Source organism: Oryx dammah, unplaced genomic scaffold (assembly GCF_014754425.2).
Source record: "Oryx dammah isolate SB20612 unplaced genomic scaffold, SCBI_Odam_1.1 HiC_scaffold_2, whole genome shotgun sequence".
Classification (NCBI taxonomy): domain Eukaryota; kingdom Metazoa; phylum Chordata; class Mammalia; order Artiodactyla; family Bovidae; genus Oryx; species Oryx dammah.
In genome coordinates this window covers 111,840,610-111,862,612 of record NW_024070186.1, presented here as the reverse complement: position 1 = coordinate 111,862,612, position 22,003 = coordinate 111,840,610, and the positions used below count along the sequence as shown (strand labels likewise).

Here is a 22,003-nt window from a genome sequence, read left to right as displayed (position 1 = left end):
TCAGGACTGATTTCCTTTTAGGATGGACTGGTTGGCTCTCCTTGCAGGACTGAAGTGCTGTTGACGATATTCTGTCTGAACCTAGTTTCTCTTTTTCGCTCTTCTCATCACATAGCGTAGAAGCCAATGGCAACCCACTCCAGTACTCTTGCCTGGAAAATCCCATGGATGGAGGAGCCTGGTGGGCTGCAGTCCATGGAGTCTCGAAGAGTCAGACACGACTGAGTGACTTCACTTTCACTTTTCACTTTCATGCATGGAGAAGGAAATGGCAACCCACTCCAGTGTTCTTGCCTGAAGAATCCCAGGGACGGTGGAGCCTGGTGGGCTGCCGTCTATGGGGTCACACACAGTCGGACACGACTGAAGCAACTTAGCAGCAGCAGCAGCAGCAGCAGCATCTCATAGCAGCCTTGTACTCCAAACCCAGAGTGCCTAAATCAACCGAGATAATTCTATACTCCTTTTGGGGACTTGTTCAAATCCCCCAAGGCAATCTGGTTAGATAGCATCACCAACTCAGACATGAATTTGAACAAACTTCAGGAGAGACAGGGGGACAGTGGAACTTGGCCTGCTGCAGTCCATGGGGTCACAGAATCGGCCACGAACGACTGAGCGACCAAACAACAATCAGTATAAGGTAAGCTATCTCCCCTGGCCACAGAGGTGATTCAACTAGCAAGAGGTTCAATCCTTTCCTTTAGACTCGGAGAGATCGGTTGTTAAACAATTACTAGCGTACCACCCCGATTTAGGTTGTCCCTTGCCTTTCGGTATCTGACTACAAGGATGTTACTGAAACAGCAAAAGATTAACAGGTATTTGAGGCGCGCTTGAAAGAAGACACAGAGAAGGCAATGGCACCCCACTCCAGTACTCTTGCCTGGAAAATCCCATGGACGGAGGAGCCTGGTAAACTGCAGTCCATGAGGTCCCTAAGAGTCGGACACGACTGAGTGACTTCACTTTCATGCATTGGAGAAGGAAATGGCAACCCACTCGTGTTTTTTCCTGGAGAATCCCAGGGACAGAGGAGCCTGGTAGGAGGTCGTCTATGGGGTCGCACAGAGTCGGACACAACTGAAGCGACTTAGCAGCAGCAGAAAGAAGACAACCTTTGAGCCCAGCCAAAAGGCCCAGGGGCGGGGCGGGGCGGGGCGAGAAGCGGAGCATCAGGCGATAAAGCCCCGCCCCCGGACGCGCCGCTTTGCCCCGCCCCTCGCGGCGCCAAGAGACCTGGGCTCAGCAGTACCCATGGTGTTTCCCGGCAGAGCCATGGCCAGTGAGTAGCGCCGCGGCCCAAGTTCGGGCTGGAGTGGAGGCTTCGGGTGCAACGCCAGCGGAGCGGCTCGCCCGTTCAGCCCCTCTCTCCATCTCTTGTCCCCGCCGCGCCCTTGGCCTTCTCTGCTCTGGTGTTCGTGGGGCGGTGGGCGCGGGGAGGAGGAGGCCGCGGAGCGCGGCGCGGCGCACGCCGGGGACTCTGGGCTTCCGGAAGGGCCAGCGGCGTCGCGAGAGCACCGGGTCAGCGCGCCGGAAGGGCTCGCTCCTTGCTCCCCGCCCCGCGGGCTCTTGAGATACGTGAGGCCGGCTCCACGAGCAGTCCGGGCCGGTCCGCTCCGCTCCGCTCCAGATTCATCGGCGCGGGAAGGGTGCTTATTTCAAATGCTAATTCCGCACCCTCCCTGGTGGTCTTTCCTGTTCCGTACCGCCCCCGCCGCTCCACAACCCGAAGACTGTGCACTTTGAGTGAAGCTTTCAGTACTTATGATACCTCAGGTGTAGAGAGCCTGTCCCGTGGGATTCTTGGAGGTTGCTGCTAGTTTTAGATTGGTTTGAACTTGGGTTTTGCAAAGGTACCAACCCTGATTATTTGTGGTTTGAGCCCTGTCAGGTGAAAATGAAGCCCCGTGTTTTCTTTGATTCGGGCTTGTGTGGTAAGTGAACTCGTTAATTTGCTCCGCAGTGCGCCCTTCTCACACCCACTGGGAAATGCTGCCTTCTCTTGAACAACAACAACAACAAAAATGGGCAGTTTGTTTCTGCACGTGGACCTTGAACTTTCACGTTAGGTATTAACGTGTGTCTTGGGGGCTTTCCAGGTGGCTCAGTGGTAAAAGAATCCACCTGCCTATGTAGGAGAGGCAGGTTTGATCCCTGGGTGGAAAAGATCCCCTGGAGAAGGAAATGGCAGCTCACTTCAGTATTCTTGCCTGGGAAATCCCAGGGACAGAGGAGCCTTGTGGGCTACAGTCCACGGGGTCCATAGGGCCGGACACAGCTGAGTACGCATGTGTCACATGTTGCTTACACATCCCTACTCAGGATCAGCCCCAGGGATGAGGTTCTGGCTATGTTCCCAAGTCTGTGCCCGATTCTTTTACACGAGGCAGTAGAGTGCTCTGGGCGTAAAAAGTCTGGAGACCTGGATTATTACAGTCTTGCTGCAGCCCATGTCAGCAAGTCCTTTGATCGCTTTGGACCTCAGTTTCCCTCCTTTACAATGAACATAAACTGTTCCTACTGAGGTCTTGTGCGGCTCTCTCAAGGTGATAGTGTTTGTGGGAGTGCTCTCTGTTTTTCATTTCAACATCCTGAAGTGCAGTGCAAGCTGGTGCCTGAATGAACCTCCAGGATTGGAGTATAGAAGTCCTTTTACACACCTCCTTCTGAGGGTGACTGTATCTTTCAGAAGAGACTAATGAACTTAAGAGCTGTGGTTCTTGGTGGAGTTGAGGGCTGCGTTGATCTGACTCCATTGAGGAGTGTTTTCAAGTTACCTGACAACAGGTGCCCCTCCTGTCTGCAGTCCAGATTTTGGCTTGATTGTGGCTGTGCCAGTTACTTTTTTGACTGGTTTCTTGCACCTTTCCCTCTGCAAGCCTCTTACTTATTCACCTACAAAATACCACTAACGATAACCCACGGATGCTTATATGTGTTAAAGACCTGCACGTTCCCTGTGCTGTTTCCCCGTTGGTCTCTTCGCTTAAGATATTTTATCCTTCCCCTTGGTGAGTCCTTGATTGTTAGATTACAGTGAATATTAGTATAGCCAGGGACATGAACTATTCATTGTAATCTAACAATCAAGGGTTAGTATAGTATAGCCAGGGACCTGATGACTTCCCTGTAGCTCAGATGGTAAAGTATCGGCTTGTAACGCAGGAGACCTGGGTTCAGTCCCTGGGTGGGAAGATCCTCTGGAGAAGGAAATGGCGGCCCACTCCAGTATTGTTGCCTGGAAAATCCCACGGACAGAGGACCCTGGCGGGCTATAGTCTGTGGGTGTCGCAAAGAGATGGGCACAGCTGAGTGACTAACACTACTACTAGGGACCTGAAAATGAAAAGTGTGTTCCTTTTGCAGTTGAGATGAAGTGACTTGTGTCCCATCCTCCGCCTCCAGGAACTCCCCAGCGGTGGAACTGTCCTGCCTCGGGCCCTCTATGGGGTGGGTGTTTTGCACGATGTTGGCCAGTCCCCACCCTGGTCCTGGACAGCTGCTTTCCTTGGTGGGAGCGGGGAGAGGAAGCCATCAGAGAGCCGTGGGGGATCTCAGCTTACCCTCCCTCAGCAGCAGAGACAAAGCCCCACCTCTCAGTTACAGTGGAGACTTCACGGAGTCTGTGATGTTCTGGTGACAGCTCGGGCTGTTTGCCCCAAAGTAATCATCCCAGCTTTTGTTTTCATCCATTCTTTGAAACTATTTGACAAGGTGCATTCCAGATTCAGTTTAGTTCTTATTGTATTTAGAAGAAACCAAGGAATGGACATCAAGGCTGTATATTGTCAGCCTGCTTATTTAACTTCTATGCAGAGTACATCATGCAAAATGCCGGGCTGGATGAAGCAGAAGTTGGAATCAAGATTGCCAGGAGAAATCAGATGATGATATGCAGATGATACCACCCTTATGGCAAAAAGCGAAGAGAAACTAAAGAGCCTGTTGATGAAGGTGAAAGAGGAGAGTGAAAAAATTGATTTAAAACTCAACATTCAAAAAACTACGATCATGGCATCCAGCCCCATCAGTTCATGGGAAATAAATGGGGAAACAATAGAAACAGTGACAGACTTTATTTTCTTGGGCTGCAAAAGCACCACAGATGGTGACTGCAGCCATAAAATTAAAAAGACACTTGCTCCTTGGAAAAAAAGGTATGACAAACTTAGCATATTAAAAAACAGAGACTTTACTTTGCCAACAAATATCCAAATAGAGTTATGGTTTTTCCAGTAGACATGTATGGATTTGATAGTTGGACCATAAAGAAGGCTGAGTGCCTAACAATTGATGCTTTTGAACTGTGGTTTTGGAGAAGACTCTTGAGAGTCCTGTGGACTGCAAGGAGATCCAACCAGTCCGTCCTAAAGGAGATCAGTCCTGGGTGTTCTTTGGAAGGACTGATGCTGAGGCTGAAATTCCAATACTTTGGCCACCTGATGTGAAGAGGTGACTCACTGGAAAAGACCCTGGTGCTGGAAAAGATTGAAGGCAGGAGGAGAAGGGGACAGCAGAGGATGAGATATTTGGATGGCATCCCTGACTCAATGAACATGTGTTTGAGCAAGCTCTGGGAGTTGGTGATGGACAGAGAACCCTGGCGTGCTGCAGTGCATGGGGTCGGGAAGAGTCGGACACGACTGAGCGACTGAACAACCACAACAAGGAATGGACATCGAGTTTTCCTATTTTTAGGATTAACCCCGAGCCAAACAGGTCTTCATCAAAGGCCAGGGTCTGTCAATGTTGCTTCTCTGGGGACGTTTTTATAGGTACAGGAGAGACACCCAGAGAGAGAAGTCACTAAGGGTGGAATTTTAGACTCTACAGCAGAGTTGGGGTAGGGAAGCAAGGCCAGGCCAATTAACTTCCAGAGAATTCCAGAAGTTTTGCAGAGCTTTGTGGGTTATGACATGGTTGGGAACCTTTAATGTAGCCTTCATCAAGACCACAAGCAGAAACTGTGTCAGTAAGTGTCCAGGCGGGACTTGGAAACCACGCTAGTCAGTTGAACAGGAAAAAATTTATATAGAGCACTATTAACCAGTAAAGGTGATTACAGTAAGAGCTAAGAGAGAGCTCTATAGGAAAAGCAAGTATTGGATGTGGTGACAACCTCAAGAAAGCCTGGAGGAACTGGTGACCTTGCCCCAAGGCTGACAGCAGGTCTGCTTGGCAGGGCTGGTTGTGTAATTTGTGGGACTGTCTGCAATGAAAATGTGGGGCCCCTTGTTCAGACAGCAGGAAGAAGTGCTGTTTGGTTTTCCTTCCACAGTGTTTCAGCCTCTCATGTTGTTTTTCATTTGCTGCTTAATGGTGTGCTCCTCTGGGCACTGGGAGATTTCTGGGATGAGTGCAGGCCCTCCCAGGGTCCCTCCCTGTGGCTCATGTGCAGCCCACCGGCTGCCAGGCTCCCTGTCTGCCAGGGGCTGGACCAATGCACTGTGTCCCAGCTGGTGATGGGGAAGCTGAGCTAGGCGTGTCTGCTTCCTTCGGGCTCACGGTGGGGCAGGGACTGCCAGAGAGACTTCACCTGCTGCGCTGGGAGGTACTCAGCACCTGGGGCCTGAGGTCACATGATAAGGGATGCTGCGGCTGCGGCGGCTGCTGCTGCTGCTGCTGCTAAGTCGCTTCAGTCGTGTCCGACTCTGTGCGACCCCATAGATGGCAGCCCATCAGGCTCCACCGTCCCTGGGATTCTCCAGGCAAGAACACTGGAGTGGGTTGCCATTTCCTTCTCCAATGCAAGAAAGTGAAAAGTGAAAGTGAAGATGCTCAGTCGTGTCCAACTCTTCGCGACCCCATGGACTGCAGCCCACCAGCCTCCTCCATCCATGAGATTTTCCAGGCAAGAGTACTGGAGTGGGGTGCCATCGCCTTCTCTGATGATAAGAGATAGTTCCCTATTCAAGCCCAGTCTCCTCTCTTTTTGTAAGGGAGAAGCTGGCCCTGCTGGTTTCATTTCAGATTCTTGTGCCTGGAGCAGGCTTTCCTCACACTGTGGCTCTGTCTCAAGGTTGTTCAACTCTAGCACTGTTGACATTTGCTGCTGTTGTTTTAGTCAGTAAGTTGTGTCTGACTCCTTGCAACCCCGTGGACTGCAGCCTGCCAGGCTCCTCTGTTCATGGGATTCTCCAGGCAAGAATAATGGAGTGAGATGCCCTGCCTTCCTCCAAAGAATCTTCCCAACCGAGGGTGGATAATTCTTTGTCATCAGGGACTGTCGTATGCCTTGTGGCATGTTTGGCAGTGTCCCTGACCTCTGCCCACTAGATGCCAGTAGCACTCCAGCAGTATCTCTAGACGCTGCCACATGTCTTGGGGGTCAGACTTACCCTCCGTTAAGAACTGCTGCTCTATCTGAGTCAGCAGTCAGATCTCCTGACTGTTCTCTCTTATCTTCCTCCGCAGCTTTCCGCTTGGCCCTCATCCAGCTTCAGGTTTCTTCCATCAAGTCAGAGAACCTCACTCGAGCCTGTGGCCTCATCCGGGAGGCATCGAAGCAAGGAGCCCAGATAGTCTCCCTGCCTGTAAGTCTGGGGTGGCCACCCCTTTCTGAGCACTGTCGTCCCGGTAGTGTGATGTCTGCTCATTCTGGGTCCTAGGGGCCAGCACGGTCCCTTTGGACCCCAGGATGGTTCCTCGTCTGTATGGACGATGACCTAGCAAGGGTCTTTGTGATAAGGACATGCCAGCTTGGTGACAGGTCTTTAACTTTAGGTCACCTGCTCTGTTCAGAAGCCCAGGAGTCAAAGGGACTTACCTAAATCCAAAATACTCAGTGCCTCAGGCACTTAGCTTCTCTGCTTGCATAATCTAGTCTTCACAAGACCAGGACATTGATTTTAGCGCTGAGCTTCCGACATTTTAAAAACATTGTTGAAAATTGTTAACCATTTAGGAAGCCTATAGTATGCAGTGAGCCAAAGGATGCTGCACCAGTTTGCTAGGTAACCTGTTTAAAACAGAATCAGCAGAGGATGGGGCCACATTTGTTTGTCAACAAGTACAGGGTCAGCCCCATGGACTGTCCCACATTGGTCAGAAGATGCACCTATCGGCCCCTTCTGTTGGCAGAAGCCTGCAGGGGTGAGTGGTGGAACTATTCCTGACCGTCCCCAACCTCGTGGTGGGGAGGAGGCAGCCCTCTGCAAGCCCTGGAGACTCTTCAGGGCTAGCTTGTATTGATATTCTAGGCTCTGGGCCATTTACCAGGGAGGCCAGTGAGTAGGAGTCTTTAGCAGGGGCGCTTGAGATCTTAATGTCACTCCAGTCGTGGGACTCACCCCTCCTTATATCCAGTCATGGCCTCTTGTCGGTTTAGGCTGCTGGGGGTCAGAGCCTAAAGGCCAGGAGTGAAAGCACTTGAATTCTGCATGTGTCCCCTGCTAATGTGTCTTCTACAAGTTGGTGATCCTCAGCCTTGGGTTTCCTAGCACAGACAAGCAGTCTCAGTGAATGTAAATGAATTTTCACTGGAGGTGAAATCCATGAGTTTTCTTTTATCACAGAGCTGTTGAGACACATTCAGGGGAGTGAGAGAGTTTGCAGGATCAGAATGATGGTGCTGGAAGGGAGCTTAGAAACATCCCGTCGTGTATCCCATATACATGAGGAAACGCCTTAACCTTGGCGGGTTTCACAGCTTCTGTATTTTCGAAAAACACAGGCTTTATTGCTTTACATAGTTAATAATATAGTTTTGAGAGTCTGGATTCATCTTAACACCCCTAATCCTGTGAGCAAGCCCAGTGGTAGTGGGTCCCGGGTGCCCGACGCTGGGGAGGCGTGGTTCTGTGGACTCAGGGAGAGACAAGTGCAGCTTTTTGCCAGGGTGACCAGCATCTGGTTGAGCACACTGACTCCAGCCCCATCTGAGCCTGCAGCCAAGTCCTGTCTGTGCCCACAGGCTCTTTAGCCTAAGGTGTCTGTGTTTTTTCTTATCAGTTGTATTTTTTTACCTCTTTGAGAACTATGTCTTTTTACAGCAGAACTTAAAAGTAAGTTGGGTTTCCCTCCCCCTCTTTTTTCTCTTCCAACATTATTCTAGGAATGCTTTAATTCTCCATATGGCACAAAATATTTTCCTGAATATGCAGAGAAAATTCCTGGTGACTCCACACAGAAGCTTTCTGAAGTGGCAAAGGAGTGCAGCATATATGTCATTGGAGGTAACTTCCTACCCTCAAGGTATAATGGCCTAAACATTAAAAACATCTGAGAAACTATTACATTTGAACCATGGAATACAAATTAGCCATAGAAAACAATGAGGTAGATTTGTCTATGTAGGATTGTGGAAGGATCTGCAAGACACACTTTGGTGGAAAAAGAACAAGTTTGGTATGAAATGAACAGGTCCTTCCCTATAGATTAATGATCCACATAAAAGACTGTGTTTTTATATGTATTTATGTATTAAGGCATAGTGAATATTGGACACACACCAAACTGCTGAAAATTTTCTCTGGGGGTTCAAGGGCAGGTGGAAATGTGGAAAGAAAAACTGTATCTGAAAGTCTTTAATACAGTGTTAAGACTTTCTTTTTATTTCCCCCATAAAGAGACCACTGACATCAAAGGTAGCTTAGAGTTTTAGGCTTAGTGAAGTAAGTCAGAGAAAGACAAATTCTTTATGCTATCATTTACATGTGGGATCTAAAACAAGAAAACAAACGAATGTACGTAATAAAACAGAAACAGACTCACTCCCAGAACAAACTAGTGGCTACCTGTGGGGAGAGGGAAGAGGGGAGGGGGCATTAGGGATGGGATGAGATTGAAACAACTATGTATAAAATAAATAAGTAACAAGGATATATTGTGCAGCACAGAGAAATAAAACCATTGTTTTGTAATAATTTTAAATGGAGTGCAATCTAAAAAAAAGATTGAATCATTATGTTGTGTGCCTGAAACTAGTGTAATATAAATCAACTGTAATTTTTAAAAAGTAGCTTTATTTCTGTGGCTTGTTAAATAAAAATGTTCTATTTGTTTACATAAAAATACAGTAAAACTCTTCAATACAGTAAACAAAATTATTTCTGTATTCCGATACAGTGAGAATTAGAAATAAATAAGGGGTGGAGAAAAGAGGACAGAGCAAGCAGAGATAGAACTACAGGCACCATACTTAGTGATGAAAAGACTGGCATACCTTCCCATCTCAAGGCCTTTTTGGATATAGTTATGTTGCAGGACCTGGTGGATTTAAGTTGAGCAACTGTGAATTCCCTGTGTTGGTCTAATGCTTCAGGTTAAGTGTTGCTCAAGAGCAAAGCTAAATCGAAAAATAGTTTGATTAGTTTTGAAACCTTTCTTTGGCCTCTGACTTAATTACATTTTACCTACACTCTGAAGTTGGTCTCTGAAAAATTGTATTCAAGAAGAAAATAATCATGATTAGATAACCCTTAGAAGACAGTAAACTTTATTGTTGGACCCAAGAAGATAGTAAACTTTAACAAGCCTTTGTCCTGTTATAAAAGAATGCTTCATTCAGAATGTTTTCTGTGTCTCTTTCTGTGTTTCTTTCTCAACAAAAGGGTCCATTCCTGAAAAAGATGCTGGGAAATTATATAACACCTGTGCTGTGTTTGGGCCTGATGGAAGTTTACTGGTAAAGCACAGAAAGGTCAGTAGAGAATGTGGCAAGTCTCACTGCCTCTTGAGAATTCGCTCTGAAGTTCCCAGTATCCATCCTGTGGTACACACATCAGGTATTGGCTTAGTTGGCACAGGTGGTTATACCTGGCCATTGGCCTGCTAATATAAATTGTAGACTCAGCCTATCAATTTTGGCCAAGGAAAAACCTACAAGAATTTGGATTAGGATGGTATTAAACATATAGTGATCACTTTGGGGAGAGCTGACATCTTTGCAGTGGTAATGCATGCATATACACTTAGGATTGTTAAGTCTTGGTAAATTGATCCTTTTCTCATTATGATATGTCCCTTTTTTCTGGTATTCTGATAGTCTTGATGTTTATCTCTGATACTAGTAAAGCCACTGTACCTTCTTCTAATTACTGTTTGTATGGTACATGTTTTTCTAATCTTTTATTTTCAATCTGTATGTCTCTTTATATATAAATGCTTCTCTTGCAGACCGCATGTAGTTGGGTCTTGCTTTTTTTCATTCTGACAATCTTTGCCTTTTCACTGGAGTGGTCACTCTGTATTTAATGTAATTATTGACATGATTGGATTTTAAGCACATAGACATTGAATTACTGTTTCCCTTTGTTCCTCTTTCCTGCATTCTTTTGAGTTGAGTAGTAGTTTGCTTTTTTTTTTTCCCCTAAGTTGTTGCCCTAGGGATTACAATATACACACTTTTTCTTGTCATAGTCTTCTTAGTTAAGAATCTGTTTCTTCACGTGAAATTTAAGAACCTGGCAGTTGTATCTAGGTCCATTCTTTGTGCTGTGGTTCTCATACATATTGCATCTATATACATTAGAAATCCCACAAAATACTAATTTTTAATTTCAGTGGTCACTTGTATTTTAAAGAAATTAAGAGAAATATTTTATGTTTACCCCACTGTTTACCATTTCTGGTATTTTTCTTTTCTTCTTGAAGATCTTAGTTCTCTCTGGTATATTTACCGTCAAAAAGACCTCCTTTAGCATTTTGAAGTGAGCATCTGCTAGATATGTATTCTCTTAGTTTTATTTATGGATAAACCTTTACTTTGCCATTTTTTAAAAGATATTTTTGACGTGGGCTATTTTTTAAAATCTTTTTGAATTTGTTGCAGTATAGCTTCTGTTGCTTATGTTTTGGTCTTTTGGCCAAAAGGCATGTGGGTTTTTAGCTCCCTGACCAGGGGTCTAACCCCTGCCCCCTGCAGTGGAAGGTGAAGTCTTAGCCACTGGACCGCCAGGGAGTCTCTGCCTTCATTCTTAAAAGATGTTTTTGGTGGAATAGAATTCTGGGTTGACACTTTTCTTTTTTTCCTCAGATGTTTGAGAGACCATTATTCATTATTCACTTGTCTTCTAGCCTCTCTTTTCCCCCCGATACAAAGTTAGTAGGGCTTCCCAGGTGGCTCAGTAGGTAAAAGAATCCCCTTGCCAGTGCAGGAGATGTTGGTTCGATCCTTGGGTTGGGAAGATCCCTGGGAGGAGGGCATGGTGACCCACTCCAGTATTCTTGCCTGGAGAATCCCATGGACAGAGGAGCCTTGTGGGCTACAGTCTACGGGGTTGCAAAGAGTCAGATATGACTAAAGCAACTGAGCATGCCCACACGCGTGAAGTCAGTGGTAATTCGTATTGTTCTCCTGCATGTAATTCATGTTTTTCTCTACCTGCCTTCAAGATCTTTTCATAATCTTTAGTTCTCAGTATTTTGACTCTTATATTCCTGATACAAGTTTTTTGGTTTTTTTTTTTTTGGTATTCGTCCTGCTTTGTGTTTCTTAATCTGTAAATTTAGTTTCTCACTATATTTGGGAAACTTGGGAGCATTAAATATGGAGTGACCACTCCAGTTAAAAGGCAGAGGTTGTTAGAATGAAATATTCAAGAAATATTATATATTTTTCTGTCCCATTCTCTTCTTGTGAGGTGAAGTCGCTTAGTCGTGTCCGACTCTTTGTGACCCCATGGACTGTAGCCTACCAGACTCCTCAGTCCATGGGGTTTTCCAGGCAAGAATACTGGAGTGGGTTGCCGTTTCTTATGGGACTCCAATTTGGATACTGTTCACCAAACCCGGTCACCAAGGCTGTGGATTTTTATTTTTGTTTTTCAACACTTTGTCGTCTTCAGATTGCATGTTTTCCATTGATCTTTTATGTTCACTGAGGCTTCTGTAAGCTCCCCTCTCCTGTAATCCAGTGAAATTTTTTAAAATTTCAGATGTTGCATTTTTCATTTCTTGAATATTTATTTCATTCTATTTTTACAGCTTTTATTCTCTACTGTGTTTCCTCTTTGTTTATTTGTTAGGAGCATCTGTTTCTTTACTTTCTTGAGGTTAGTTTCAGTGGCTGCTTTAGTGTCTTCGGTAGTGATCACATCTGGGTCTTCCTGGGTCTGCTCCATTGCTGCTGTTCTCTAAGAGTTTGGGTCATAGCTTTGTGTGTCCAGTTTTTTGGATTGTTTATTGGATTATATGTTCTTGAGACTCTAACTTCTATTGCGTTCGCCCGAAAAGTGTTGAGTTTTTTATTTGAGCAGGTAGGTAGTTGGGGCACACTCACAGGCCTTCCTTGGTGAGGTGGGTGGCAACTGCAGCTGCTCTGCCTGTTGTAAAGTTTAGCTTCAGCTGGGCTGCCCAGAGTCTGCCCCACACATCTTTAGTGCATTGGCTAGTCAGAGATTTGGACAGCTTTTATATGTAAAATTTAGGGCTCCTCTTTTGCTTTCTCCTTTTAAGTATTTTCCCCTCACTTTCCAGCTGCTGTGAAGCTCTGTCCTTTGATTCCTTGGCTGGTGTGTTGGTGGGTAGTTGTGACCACCACTCCCAGCAACAGCTGGGGCCTTGCTTCCAAATAAAAGTTGTAAACAGGTGGGAAACTCTCTCACCACTAGGTCTTGTCTTCCAGAAGATGACTTCTCTCTAATTTTTCCCTGATTTTGATTATTGTCAAGTGCTTTTAAGTAGTTGTATTTTTTGTTTTGTTTTGTCCAGAGTTCAGGGTTACCTGTGAGAAAGCTGGTCTTATAGGAGCCACTCTGCCATGACTGGAAACAGACCCAGCATTGGGCTATGAGAATTGAGTTTTCCAGTTCATGAATATATTTCTCTTTCCATTTTCTTAGGCTTTCTTTAATTTCTCTCAAAGTTTTTAAAATAGTTTTTTGGATATAGTCTTATATCATTTACTAGATTTATTCCTAAATGGTATTTCTGATGAGCTTTCATTTTCTGATTCTTGCTAGTATATAGACGTACAGCAAATTTTAAAAATATTGACCTTGTATATAATACCCTTGCTTAAGCTCAGTCATTCTAATAATTCACCTGTGTATGTCCTTTGACATTCCTTAGGTACACAATTATTATCTGAGAATAATGGCTTTTAATTTTTTCTTTCTAATCTTTACCTTTTTTATTCTTTTCCTTCACCTTATTGCTTTGGTTAGGACCTCTGGTACAGTGTTGAATAGCAGATGTACTTACCTGTTCCTGATCTCAACAGGAGAAGGGTTTTAATGTTTCACCTTTAAATAGGTTTCTTTAGATTTTTTTTTTTTTTGCAGATTCTCTTTATTAAAGGGATTCCCATCCTAGAAGAGTTTTTCTCTTTTATTTTTTAAATAAGAATGTTGTTCAGTGACTCAGTTGTGTCCAACTCTGCGACCCCACAGACTACAGTGTGCCAGGCTTAAATAAGAATGGATGTAGAAATTTACCAAATGCTCATTATACACCTCTTAGGATGATCATGTGACTCTTCTCCTTTATTATGTTCGTGTGGTAAATCACTTTGATTTTTCAAATATTAAATCACATTTGCTTTCTTTGAATAAATCCAATCTGGAAGTTACTTTTTAATATGTTGCTGCATTGGGTTTGGAAAACTACCTATTTTTGATCACTCGCCTCCTCTCTACCTCTCCTTGCCAATGTGTCAGTTTGATTCTGATTCTGAGAAGTCTTCATTTAGCATTTATATTGAGTAAAAACAGCAGCGTATTAATTGCTTTCCATAAGAAATCTAGACGTTGATTTGCACACCACCAAGGGAAGAAGGATCATATAACCTACAGCATCATTTTTCCAGTTCCCTGTGTTAGAAGTCGTTTTCATAGGATGTCATCAGCTTCTGGGGTGGGTTGTGGGCAGGTTGGCACTGCCCTTTGTACAATTGATCTTAGAATAACCCCATGGCTGACCATGGAAAGGTGTATGTTATTACTGCCATGAACCCTGCTGGAAAGGAGGTAACCAAATCCTTTATTTGTGATGCAGCTCCATCTGTTTGACATTGATGTTCCTGGGAAAATCACATTTCAAGAATCTGAAACATTGAGTCCTGGTGATAGTTTCTCCACATTTGATACTCGTACGTACCAGATAAATTCACCTCTTTCAGCAGTACCAGTAGACAAGGATCAAGTAGTCCTTTGTTTTTCATTATGTTGCTTCCCAACTTCTTTACAAAACCTGACTAGAAGGCCAGGGGGGAGAAGGGCAGAGAATGGTCAGAGATCTAGAAAGTGGGGGATTTAATGGAGAACTAAGGGTTTGACATGATTGTGCTTTTCCATTGGTCACAGCCTTTATTAGTGTGATAGCTTCCAGCCTGTACCTATTAGGCCATGACTGAACACCTCCCACTTAGATAAGAAACATTTGTTAATAATTAGAGTGAGTTTCTCATTTCTGCTCTACTGTACATGATGTTCTCACAAGGCAGAGTCCACGCAGGAGCAAGCCTGCATGTTCTCTCCGTGTACGGGCCCTGCATGAATGTACCCCCGTCAGGGTTCTGTGACCATTGGATCTCGGAGACTTCCCCTGGCCACACCTGCTTCAGGAGATTAACTTTGTACATTTTCTGTTTGGAGAACAGCTTACTGCAGGGTGGGCCTGGGTATCTGCTATGACATCCGCTTCTCAGAGCTGGCGCAGATCTATGCACAGAGAGGTGAGGCTGCCTCGGGTTAGGGCATTGATTGATTGGCTTGGCGATTGATTGGCTCTGGGCTTTGCGGGTGGAGGGAATCCTTGGTCAGAAAACCTGGAGGAGGTCTTGAGCTCCGCGTCTGTGAGAGTTCTCAGACTGCTTCTGTGAATGGGCAGTGTGGTTTTCCGGAGGTTGTAGTTTAACACACCACACAGCTGAGGCAGGAGCCATGTTCCTAAACTAAATGTCTGCTCTGCTGTTAGAGCCCTTCTGGCCGCTGGGTTTGGAGAGGCACCTGGGCCCCAGTAGTAGGTCTTCCTACACATGCCTTTCACCACTCGCTAGCCCTTGATGTTGGGAACAGCAAAAAGGTAGTCAGTGCCACTGTGGTCCAGAGGACCATCCTGCCCACCTTGAGAAGCACAAATCAGAGGAGAAGCCCTGGGCTTTGGTTCCAGCTCTGCCCCTTAACTGGCACAGTGTTTTGGGTAAATTAATCTCTGGAGAACTGTGGGCCTCAGTTTCTCATAGGAAAGATGTGAGGATTACAGACAGAGAACTTACGAAGCTCCTCATATGATGCTTAACAATACTAGCATCCTTACTAGACTGCCAGAGGTACTCTGACGCGAGTTTGTCTGTCACTATAAAGTGAAGTGGGTGCAGACGGTTTGACATCCTGCTCAGCAAAAGGTGGAGGTGCAAGGGCTCCAGGCTGGCTGTCTCAGTTGAGTCTTAGCTGTAAGAAGTAGAGCAATTAGTCGTCTCCTCATTTCAGTTGATGAACATCACAAAACGTGGTCCTTGACCCTGGGAGCTGTCCACATGGTGCTGAGAGAAGTCTGAATGACAGATTCCCCATGTTTTTCAAGCAAAGTCACCTTTGCTTGAAAAGTGGTTGTCAGGATCACTGTCCTTGTGTGTATGTGTTGTGTGTGTGTCTCTAGAGGAATTCACAGCCATCTATAACACTGCTGAATCTATTCACATTGGGGGAGTTCGAGTTTGGTCCCCACTAGGTAAGGAGGGAGGGCCAATGTAACGGGTGTCCACCTGCATCCCTCTTCTTTGGCCTTTCTCGCCCCAAGGCTGCCAGCTGTTGGTATATCCTGGAGCTTTTAATCTAACCACCGGGCCAGCCCACTGGGAGTTGCTTCAGCGAGGCCGGTAAGAAAACATCTAAGTGTTTCTCTGCGAAAATGTTTGCGGTTTGGTGGAAGCATCAGCCTTCCCCATATGGAATGCAGCCTCTGACTCAGGCTGCCCTGGCACCCAGAGGCAGTTCCCAAAGGTGACTCTTTGTCTCCCAGTCCAAAAGGAGGGCTTCTGCTGTGGGCTCCTTCTCAGAAGCCACAGCACCAGCCTTGTGGATTTTGAGGACTGATGTCTGCATTTCCAGGAGCATTCACCCATCAAGTGGGCAGTGATTTGATTTCCTGTGTTCAGATAAGAATTTCTGTCTCTAATAGAGTTGCCAGCAGGTTTTACAGAGAATTGGAGACGCATAGAGTGTACATGGCTGGAGCCAAGGCAAAGGCAAGGGTTCTTTAGTCTGACAGCCCAAGGGAGAGTCTTGTGGTTACACTCAGCAGTCCCTGTGCTGTGTAGATGGGTGCTTATCCTACTCCATCCTCCAGAGTTTCCGCTAGTCTCGGTACTCTGCCAAGACACTTGTGATAAGTTCTTGCTCTTCTAAACTCTAAGTTCTGAGCGCTGCATGGCTGTGCTGTGCATGGGACAGTTACTGTTTCCTTAGTTGCCCGAGGAGTGAAGGGCAAACAGCAGAGGTGGGTGTAACATAGAACGGAACAGGAATGTGACTGTGAAGTGCTCTGCAAACCATGAAATGCTGCTCAGAGATGATGGGTTGTTCATGAAAAGATTTTTTTAATTGAGGTATTATATACTGATACAGAAAAGTGTACTAGTTTTAAGTTTACAGATCAGTGAATTTTTACATATGGATTCACCTCTGACCAGGATCAAATCTAGAACATTTCTAGCCCCTTGGAATGCTCCCCTTTTCTCCTTCTCAGTCAGTACTCTCCTCTCTCTGCCCAAGGGTGGCCACTATGCTCACATCTGGAGATAACTGATTTTTATTGGAAGGGGATGTAGAAGTGTTTGGCTGGTTGCATGATGGAAGGTGGTAGGGGTATGCGATCCCATGAGTATTAATAAATGCTGCTTTGTTGAAAGCAGGAAAAGCTGGAGAGAGCCTGGGATGACCTGGTATGAATCTGTTGTTTGAGCTTGGAGGGCTGTGGGTCAGGTGGCTTGGTGTAGCCACGCTACCATCTGGAATTCTTGCCTAATTTGAGGTGATGGGACTGCCCCGTTGGCATGGAGGGCCCTGCAGCCCTGCCCAGGGTGTTGTTCCAGTGAGGCCAGTCCATTCTCTCTGGTCACCTGGGTTGCATGAACCAGAGAAGCTCTGCTCTTTACCTGTTACAGGTCGGCTTAGGCCAGGGTTTCTTACTGTGGTGCTGTTGACACTTTGGAGGAAATGGCTCTTTGTTGTGGGGGCCATCCTCTGTGTTGCAGGATGTTCGCGGCACCCCTGACTTCTTCTCCTCAATGTCAGTAGCCATCCCCTGGTCAGAAATGTCTCCAGACACTGGCAGAAGTCCCCTGCTGGGCAAACTTGCCCCAGTTGAGAACTAGCTTGTGCAGCAAGGTCTTTTTTGAAGAAAGAGTTCTGTGGCTTTGAATGTTTCTTCCATGTCCGAGCCAGCCTGTCCTGTCTTAGTTTTTGAAAGAAGGGTCTGGACACTTAGGATAAAAACGTCTCAGATCTGTGCTGTATGATTTACCTCTTTTCTGTCCATTGACCACAGGGCTGTTGATAATCAGGTGTACGTCGCCACAGCATCTCCCGCCCGGGATGAGAAAGCGTCCTATGTTGCCTGGGGACACAGCACCGTCGTGAGTCCTTGGTGAGTTGGCTCTGCAGGGACGGGCTCACTGAGCTCGAGGGAGGGGGTGCTTGGGCAGGTGGGTTGTCTGATTCCCGAGTGGCCCTGCGCCTCCCTCCACTGCGGTCTGCCCGCAGGCCTGCCAGCTCACTAGCTCTCTCTGTGGGAGGAGCTTCCGCTTGAAAGTCTCGCGAGAGAGAAGTGGCCTGGCTCTCCTGACTGAGTGCTTGGCCGCAGCCCTGTTTTGAGTTTCTGAGTGACGTTCATCGTCAACCAAACTTGGAAACGAGGCAGAAGTCACGGGTGGGTGGTTTTTTAGTAAAAGAGGCTCCCAAACTCTTGGCTTTGGGTTAAAATTTAGACCGGGTCACTGGACCTAGGGCTGGGATGAGTTGAGGGTAAGGATTTTGCTCCCTGCATAATGCTTAGAGGAGAGTGGAAGATGGGTTGAATTAAGAGGAACTGTGAACTTGTCCTCTGTGAGAGGGTAAAGCATTCTATTACTTAGGGAAACCAGCACGGAAGTCTGCCCAGATATATACACAGCCGTATGGTAATGGACATGGCTTACCGGCATTTGTACAATTTACATGGTACTTTCACACACATTATCTCAATTTGAGCTCTCAAGGACTTATCTTTATTTAGCCCAGTTAGTAGATGGTAGACTTGAAGTTCACAGGATGAATTGGCCAGAGTTGGTGTTTGGATCCAAGACTTTTGAATTCAGAACTTAGATTTATTCCATACTACTTCTCAGTATGTCTGTATGATTACCACACACACACACACGCACAGATAGGTATTTCTAAAATTTCAGGATAAACATATCAGTACTACAAGGGCTTACATGTCACTGTGGGATTCCCAGAGTCCTCTCTTTTGACTTTGTAGGACTCACAGATGAATGTGTGTGGTGGGGAAGGCCTTGGGAGATATGGCCAGTGGGAGATTCTCAGTGAGTCTCCTGCACATTTGGATCTGGGGTGCATTGGAAGGCTGGAAGGATCGAGTTGGCTTCAAAATTTTCTTAAACTTGACTTGGATTCCTCTGCAGACATTAGTGATCGGGTTACTGGCCTGGTGGGCAGCTCTGCTCACCCAGCTGGTTCTCCTGGTGAACTCTTAACTCATCAGGCTGGCTGCTTTTGAACACAGTTGGTTACATAAGATTTGCCTGTATTTCTTCCTTTGCGGAATTTCCCCCATTTGGTTGGGAGCTGTGGCTTATTTGTCATTGTGATAGGTGCCTAGGGTTAACACAGAGATCTTTGCATGCCGGGGCAAATGGGGAAAAAATAGAAGAAAGAGACTAGAAGAGGATTCAGTTAAATGGCATTAATGATGATGTCTGTAGCTTATTATGCCAAAAATCTGTGGCCCTAGACGGAACCAATTATTATATCAGATTGTTTGTTGTATCGGATCATTTTGTTTTGTGCTTTGGAAAAATTTCACAGATAAGGTTTTTTAAAATTAATGATTAATTTTCAGCTGTGCTGGGTGTTCGTTGCTGCACGCAGGCTTTCTCTAGTTGTGGCAAGTGGGGGCCTCTCTCATGTTGTGGAGCACAGGCTTAGTAATTGTGGCACGTGGGCTTAGTTGCCCTGCAGCAGGGGGGATCTTCCTGGACCAGGGATTGAACCTGTGTTCCCTGCATTGGCAGGCAGTTTCTTAACCAGTGGACCATCAGGGAAGTCCCACAGTTAGGTTTTGGAATGCCTGTTTTGGGCCAAGAGACTCAACACTGGAAATAGTTTTCCAAATCAGCTTTTCCTCAGATTTTGTGGAGTGTTGTTGTTTCCAGTGTGGGGTTCCTGCCGGGGCATGGTTCTCCCACTCCTACTCAGGCCTCATAGGTTGAAATCTCTCCCTCCAAACCCAAAAGCCATTAACATAGGGATCCAAGGATCACAGACACGAGGCCAGAGATCCAGGCAAACCCAGGCCTTCCGTCTCCATCCCCAGGGTTATGCAGCAGCCTTGGGAGGTGTGAAGAAACAGAGCTAGACTGCCCTTGGAAAGGGATCTTGAATGTACTCACGACAGAGTGGAAGTAATAATCTATATAGTAGGAATAGGAAAGTTTTATTCAAGCCAAACTGAGGACTGTAGTCTAAGAGACAGCTTCTCAGATAGCTATGAGGAATTGTTCTGAAGAAGCATTGTTTGCAGCAGTTTTATATCTTATCAGAGCAAGGAACATCAAACAACAGGCCCAATCCTTCAAGATTTAAAAAAAAAAAAAGATTATTTTCTTACTATGTCCTCACAGAGCTCATATTTCCACTTTATAGATTAGGAAGTAGAGATTCCACATGGCTTGCCAGAAGACCGCACAGCTACTTAAGTGGTTCAGTTCAGTTCAGTTCAGTTCAGTTGATCAGTTGTGTCTGACTCTGCTACCCCATGGACTGCAGCACGCCAGGCCTCCCTGTTCATCACCAACTCCTGGAGTTCACTCAGCTCAGGTCCATCAAGTCAGTGATGCCATCCAATAATCTCATCCTCTGTCGTCCCCTTCTCCTCCCTCCTTCAATCTTTCCCAGCATCACAGTCTTTTCAAATGAGTCAGCTCTTCACATCAGGTGGTCAAAGTATTGGAGTTTCAGCTTCAGCATCAGTCCTTCCAATGAATATTCAGGACTGATTTCCTTTAGGATGGACTGGTTGGATCTCCTTGCAGTCCAAGGGACTCTCAAGAGTCTTCTCCAACACCACAGTTCAAAAGCATCACAGTAATTTATGCTCATATTTTCTTGTTTTAAATATCAGATTCCTTCCCATTTGGCCTGTGAGATAGGGAGGAAAAACAGAGATAGTAAATAACAGCAAGCATCAGGGAATTGACTCATTCTCCCCTGAATGTTTTTCAGGGGGGAGGTCCTTGCCAAAGCTGGCGCTGAAGAGACGATCGTGTATGCAGATATAGGTAAGATTCACTCTGGCCAAGTTTAGCTGTCTGGTGTCCCTAAGTGCCCTGAGGCCAGATTCTATACCTGTAGAACACAGGACTCCTTTATACCCTGCCCTCCTCATTTATCCTTGGTTCTCTGGCTAAGCCCTGGGCTCTGTCTCAGCCTGAGTTTTCTTGATTTGGTTTGAAATGACACCAGGGGCCGTGCCAGGCTGAATGTGCCTCCAGACAAGGCCCACGAGTAAATTACTGGCTGGGGCTTTGGTTGTTTCTCTACTGTTTGGGGAAGAAGTTCCTGTTGGCAAGTAAGGAATCACATCTGCTAATAGTGCACTTTTCTGTTTTTGCAGACCTGAAGAAGTTGGCTGAAATTCGCCAGCAAATCCCCATTTTTAGCCAGAAGCGATCAGACCTCTATGCAGTGGAAGCCAAAAAATCCTGATGTTTCCGACATGTCATGAAACAGGAAGATATGTTTCTACAGGATAATCAACAATCTTATGAATTCTTTAATGGAATTTTTTTTTTTTTTTTTTAATAATTTCAGCCTTTTCCCTTCCTGGAAAGGGAAGCTCTGTTGGGATGATGGAGCTGATGCTGGTATTCTCCACACCATATACAATGGTCAAAAAGGGCTGGCATTGAAGAACAGGAGCGGGGCCAGGGGGTGGGGGGGTGGGGGCGGGGTGGCTCTAAATTTTCCATATTCAAGTTGTCTCAAGCAGTCATTAAAATATCAGATCCTGGTATCCTTGATGGCTGATCCACCTTGTACAAGTATATTTGTGTGGTGAACCTCTTATCTGATTGCTGGAGTTGGAATACGTTATGCAGAAACCTTGGTCTTTGAGCAGCATCTTAATGTCACATTTTGGTCTGTGAGTAACTGTGGGATGGATCCTTGGTGTTTGCTAGAGGAGATGGCAGCTCCACTCTCCCTGGTACTCTTGCTGCTGCTGCTGCTAAGTTGCTTCAGTCATGCCTGACTCTGTGCGACCCCATAGACGGCAACCCACCAGGCTCCCCAGTCCCTGGGATTCTCTAGGCCAGAATACTGGAGTGGGTTGCCATTTCCTTCTCCAGTGCATGAAAGCACCCTTAGGGCTCTTCAAATTCAGGGAGGAGCTAAGGATTTAAGACCCCTCTCTAGTTTTAAGGGAAATGTTTCAAACATGAGTCCCCTGGCAGTGGCATAATTTGGTCAAGGCAACTGAAGTGTGAGCTGCAAAAGATTCTCTTAATATGCATGACTGTCTGAAAGTAAAATGGCAACCCACTCCAGTGTTCTTGCCTGGAGAATCCCAGCGACGGGGGAGCCTGGTGGGCTGCTGTCTATGGGGTTGAAGAGTCGGACATGACTGAAACGACTTAGCAGCTAGTAACACTTTTAGCTTGATAAAGTCAAGTTTTTAGCTTAGTGGTTTTCAGAATCCTTTTACACAATTAAAATTGAAGAATTCCATTGAGCTTTTCTTTATGTATATTATAGCTGGTAATGGGTTAGTAGATGTTTAACAACCAGCAGTCTGAGAAAGTTGATTTTGTGGAAGCATTTCCCAATTTTTAAGGTGTAGT

General features: G+C 45.9%; 1 protein-coding gene across 3 annotated transcripts; it reads left to right on the top strand.

Moving 5' to 3' along the window:
- The first annotated feature begins 1,200 nt into the window (after positions 1-1,200).
- Positions 1,201-21,270, top strand: NIT2 (nitrilase family member 2). 3 transcript variants are annotated; one of them, XM_040225979.1, is made up of 10 exons: positions 1,201-1,285; positions 6,418-6,536; positions 8,057-8,196; positions 9,555-9,643; positions 13,939-14,032; positions 14,543-14,617; positions 15,685-15,763; positions 17,434-17,532; positions 20,388-20,443; positions 20,779-21,270. In XM_040225979.1, the coding sequence occupies exons 3-10, from the start codon at positions 8,076-8,078 to the stop codon at positions 20,868-20,870; spliced, it is 705 nt and encodes a 234-aa protein (XP_040081913.1). In that variant the 5' UTR covers positions 1,201-1,285; positions 6,418-6,536; positions 8,057-8,075; the 3' UTR covers positions 20,871-21,270. The 3 variants fall into 3 exon arrangements, with proteins under 3 accessions (XP_040081913.1, XP_040081908.1, XP_040081901.1); XM_040225974.1 differs by having other exon boundaries at positions 1,204-1,285; positions 8,057-8,177; XM_040225967.1 differs by lacking the exon at positions 1,201-1,285 and adding an exon at positions 1,972-2,067 and having other exon boundaries at positions 8,057-8,177.
- The last annotated feature ends 733 nt before the right edge of the window (positions 21,271-22,003 follow it).

Coding starts and splice junctions, on each gene's coding strand:
- NIT2 (XM_040225967.1), top strand. CDS start 2,028: ATGGGCAGTTTGTTTCTGCACGTGGACCTTGAACTTTCAC. Junction 2,068..6,417: donor CGTGGACCTTGAACTTTCAC/GTTAGGTATTAA, acceptor CTTCCTCCGCAG/CTTTCCGCTTGGCCCTCATC. Junction 17,533..20,387: donor AGCACCGTCGTGAGTCCTTG/GTGAGTTGGCTC, acceptor AATGTTTTTCAG/GGGGGAGGTCCTTGCCAAAG.